Raw genomic sequence first — 2225 nt, 5'->3', positions numbered from 1 at the left:
CAAAGAGTCGATCCAATCCTCCCCGCAGACAGTTTCACCGCCGACTGATTTGTCTCGTGCCGCTTCCGAGCATTTTCATACAGTCTCGTCTGTCTTTCACCTGTGGATACAGAGGGAGATTACTGTCAACTTCTCTAAGTTCAGATGTTTTAATGTACTTTCCTAAGAACACATTCATATGTTCAGTGCAAACACATAGCTGTCGAAAGTGGATTTATCACAGTAGTATCTCCATGCACTGAAATATATGGCACCAATAAATACACTGAATCTCAACACAAAGATTTTAACGCCAAGATGGAATCTTGTCCATGTTTTACTGAGACGCATGCAGTTTATTCCAGCCTGAATCCCTCTCCAAAGTTGAACACACTCATTCCACAAAAAAAATCTGAAAAATTCCAACCAAGCGGAGATGTAAATTTACTCAAACTCAGCATTGAAGTGTTTTTTCCAATGACATAGCTCTCATCCCTAAAATCATATATCTAAATAAAATAGCATGCACATTCATTCATTCTGGAGTGACAACACAAGATGTCCCACCAGAATTAATGGGGGATCCCACTCTTGAAAACAATATTAATTTATATTTCAGACAGTTTTCCTTTTTAATTGGTTAACTTGTTCCAATATCACTGAGCAGCTCCTCTTTCTTTATGAATGCACAACTTTTGTGGTCTCTCACTGTTAACCATCAATTATGATCTTTTCAGAAATATCATGGTTTTATTGGACGTAAGGCATAGAAAGTATGTATAATCTCACCAAAAACTTTGCAAATGACATTGACACTTGGATCCCTTTTTTGAAAGGAACAACAAGAAATAGTGGGCTGACAAGTTATACAAGTTGAAAGCAAACTTCTATGTGTTTACACACACACACACACACACACACACACATATATATATATATATATATATATATATATATATATATATATATATATATATATATATATATATATATATATATATAAAAAAATATGTACATATTATATATGAATGAGAGGGAGAGAGGCACACATAGTAAAAGTAGATACTGTGTGAGAGCTTTTCTGTGAATTACTGAATTAATATCGTACCCCTTTCCGCTGGTTGCTGAGGCAGAACGTGCAGATATTCCGGGGCTTTTTGCCTCCTGCGCCCCCCTTCCCCTCCTTGTAGACCGCGCTCAGGCACGGCTGCCCGTCCTGCCTCCCTTCCCCGACCACCAGCACGTTGGCCAGGTGCGAGATGTAGCTGGACGCCAGGCGCAGCGTCTCGATCTTGGAGAGCTTCCGGTCCACGGGTTCCGTGGGGATGAGTGTCCGCAGCGACGTGAAGGCCGTGTTGACGTTCTGGGTCCGGTGCCTCTCCCGGGCGTTTGCGGCGTTCCGATGCGGCACCACGCCGCCCGACTCCCGCCCGTAGCCCTCCCCAGGAATCCCGCAGCAGCCGTAGCTCTGGTCGGTGCTGCCGTCGCTCTCGCTGCGGTTCCCCTCCTCGTCGTCCGACATCAAGGTCAGGTCAGCGGGGTAAGAGAAGGAATGCGTCGAGACTGGCCTCAGCATAGTGAAAGCCATCATGTGGAGGCAAGTGTTTCCCGGGAGGGGGGCGAGGGGGGGGCGATCCCTTATGTTCAAGTAAGAAAACAGCTGCATGCAGGCGAGAGCGGCGCGTGAAGAGTCGCTGTAAGTAAGTCCCCCAGTTTGTTGTGACACTTCCCCGTAGGGTGGACGGAGCAGTGTGGTGGTGAACGTGTCCGGCAGGCTCTTATAGCGGCTACAGTAGCCCCTCAGCTGGAGGAGAATGTGGGTGGGGCACATGCTCCCAGATTGCCTCCCAAATGTTTTGGTCCTAAAAGTCGCAGGCATTAGTTTGAGACACGCCTTCGCCCCAATGAGCCTTGGGTTTATAGGAGTAGGCCTAGAGACGTTTCTTTGGGGGGGAAACTGTCACTTCAGGGAATGGATGAATTTGGAGTGATAGTTAAAGGGTTGAAGACAGAAACGATGCTGTGACTAACTAAGAACATGAACTAAAGTAGCCCTCATTGCTTCAATAGAATCGTGGACTTTGCTTCAGTAGATTGTAATTTGTACTCCTGACACTGCCTTGTGTCACGGGAAGGTCATGCTGTTACCGTGAAGCTGCTGCAGTTAGGTTAGTTAGCAGTGGCGGCTGGCCAATAGAGGGCAACGGCCCCACCCACCTTGAGCCACAAAAAAACAAATGGAAAAA

General features: G+C 46.2%; 1 protein-coding gene across 1 annotated transcript; it reads right to left on the bottom strand.

Annotated features, from left to right (window-relative positions):
* On the bottom strand, nt 1-1570 carry LOC117731246 (transcription factor 15-like). Its single transcript, XM_034533468.1, has 2 exons — nt 1088-1570; nt 1-100 (listed from the first exon to the last, which is right to left on the bottom strand). The coding sequence occupies exons 1-2, from the start codon at nt 1568-1570 to the stop codon at nt 35-37; spliced, it is 549 nt and encodes a 182-aa protein (XP_034389359.1). The 3' UTR covers nt 1-34.
* Between the last annotated feature and the right edge of the window lie 655 nt (nt 1571-2225).

Source organism: Cyclopterus lumpus, chromosome 5 (assembly GCF_009769545.1).
Source record: "Cyclopterus lumpus isolate fCycLum1 chromosome 5, fCycLum1.pri, whole genome shotgun sequence".
In the NCBI taxonomy this organism is placed as follows: domain Eukaryota; kingdom Metazoa; phylum Chordata; class Actinopteri; order Perciformes; family Cyclopteridae; genus Cyclopterus; species Cyclopterus lumpus.
This window is presented reverse-complemented; position numbering and strand designations above follow the sequence as displayed.